The 1,788-nt window shown below is 36.4% G+C and overlaps 1 protein-coding gene across 1 annotated transcript; it reads left to right on the top strand.

Annotated features, from left to right (window-relative positions):
* Window positions 1-536: 536 nt before the first annotated feature.
* LOC309569186 (olfactory receptor 10A3-like) lies at window positions 537-1,472 on the top strand (the record flags this gene model as incomplete). Its single annotated transcript, XM_082274946.1, has 1 exon — window positions 537-1,472. The coding sequence occupies one exon, from the start codon at window positions 537-539 to the stop codon at window positions 1,470-1,472; it is 936 nt and encodes a 311-aa protein (XP_082131072.1).
* Between the last annotated feature and the right edge of the window lie 316 nt (window positions 1,473-1,788).

Raw genomic sequence — 1,788 nt, 5'->3', positions numbered from 1 at the left:
ACAATTCTTTTTTTCAGATCCTTAGAGAGTCCTTTGCCATGAGGTGCCATGTTAAACTTCCAGTGACCAGTATGAGAGAGTTAGATCGATAACACCAAATTTAACACACCTGCTCCCCATTCACACCTGAGACCTTGTAACACTAACGAGTAACATCAGGGGAGGGAAAATGGCTAATTGGGCCCAATTTGGATATTTTCACTAAGACGTGTACTCTTTTTTGTTTCCAGCAGCTTAGACATTAATGGCTGCGTGTTAAAGTATTTTGAGGGGACAGCAAATTTACACTGTTGTACCAGCTGTAAACTAACTACTTTACATTGTAGCAAAGTGTCATTTCTTTAGTGTTGCCACATGAAAAGATATAAGAAAATATTTACAAAAATGTGAGGGGTGTACTCACTTTTGTGAGATACCAGAAAGAAACACACCTTAATTTATTTTTTTTTCCCTCGCACAGTTTTTTAGTGCACTAATTTAATTGACATGTCAGATGTTCAGTCTTATATTTTTAATATCTTCTCTTTTCTTCAAGAATGTGTAAATGTAACGAGACTGAAGTCACAATGTTTCTGCTACTTGGTTTTAAAAATACTTACATCATTAACATTCTACTATTCAACATTTTCCTTCTTGTTTATATTGCCATTTTATTTGGAAATATTCTCATTATTTTTCTGGTGTCCACAAATCAGTTGCTTCATGTTCCCATGTACATTTTCCTTAAACACTTGTCTTTGGCAGACCTGTTATTTACCACCAACATTATACCTAAAATGTTATATATCATATTACAAGAAGGTGGTGTGATATCTCTCCAGGGCTGCTTTATTCAATATTATTTTCATAGCCTTGCAATTTTCACACAGTCTTTAATTCTTACAACTATGTCATTTGACCGGTATTTGGCCATTTGTCAGCCACTGCGCTACTCCAAATTGATGGACTATAGAATGTGTTTCAGCTTGATCTTCTGCTCCTGGGCTACTGGCTTTTTTCTAATTCCAAGTGAAATAGCTTTTTTGTTCCAGCTGAGGTTCTGTGGTTCCAACATCATTAACCATTTCTTCTGTGATATTGCTCCTATACTACAGATTTCAACTTCAGATGTCACGGTTGTAATGTGGGAGGACTTTGCATTTGCCATATTAGTCATCTTTTTGCCCTTTGTATTAATCTTCATATCTTACATGTGTATATTTTTCACCATTTTAAAAATTACTTCATCAACAGGAAGACGAAAAGCTTTTTCAACATGCAGTTCCCATTTGATTACGGTCTGCACATATTATGGGACCTTAATAGCCATATATATGGTTCCAGCTGGAGAAAACAACCTGGGTGATGTCAAATTAATATCCTTATTGTATACTATACTTACCCCACTTATTAACCCATTAATATATAGTATAAGAAACAAAGAAATAAGAAGTTCTCTACAAAAACAGATGTGCAAACACATATTCCAGTGATCTCTTAAAGTAAACACATGGCCAGGTTATAGACATTCAACAATATGAATACTCTTTAGGTGAGAGTTTTCACCCTCACTTAAAGTGGTTGTAACCCTACAAAAATTCTCCTGTTCCTTTAAAGCATGATCAGTATGTAGCAAGGTTTCCAGGCCTGTGGCCTGATGTGGGTCTGCCATTAGTACCGGAAATGCTCTCCAGCCCATGTGAGCTGAGTCCCCAGGTGTGACAATTGAGACAGTGACAACTCCGGCATCTTTGTTTGTGGTTTTTATTATAAATTAAGGGGATGGGTGAAGGGAATGAGTGGGATACT

This window comes from Pelophylax lessonae, assembly GCF_965119305.1.
Source record: "Pelophylax lessonae genome assembly, chromosome: 13".
In the NCBI taxonomy this organism is placed as follows: domain Eukaryota; kingdom Metazoa; phylum Chordata; class Amphibia; order Anura; family Ranidae; genus Pelophylax; species Pelophylax lessonae.
Note: the sequence above shows the minus strand (reverse complement) of the source record. Positions and strands in the feature narration are given on the sequence as shown.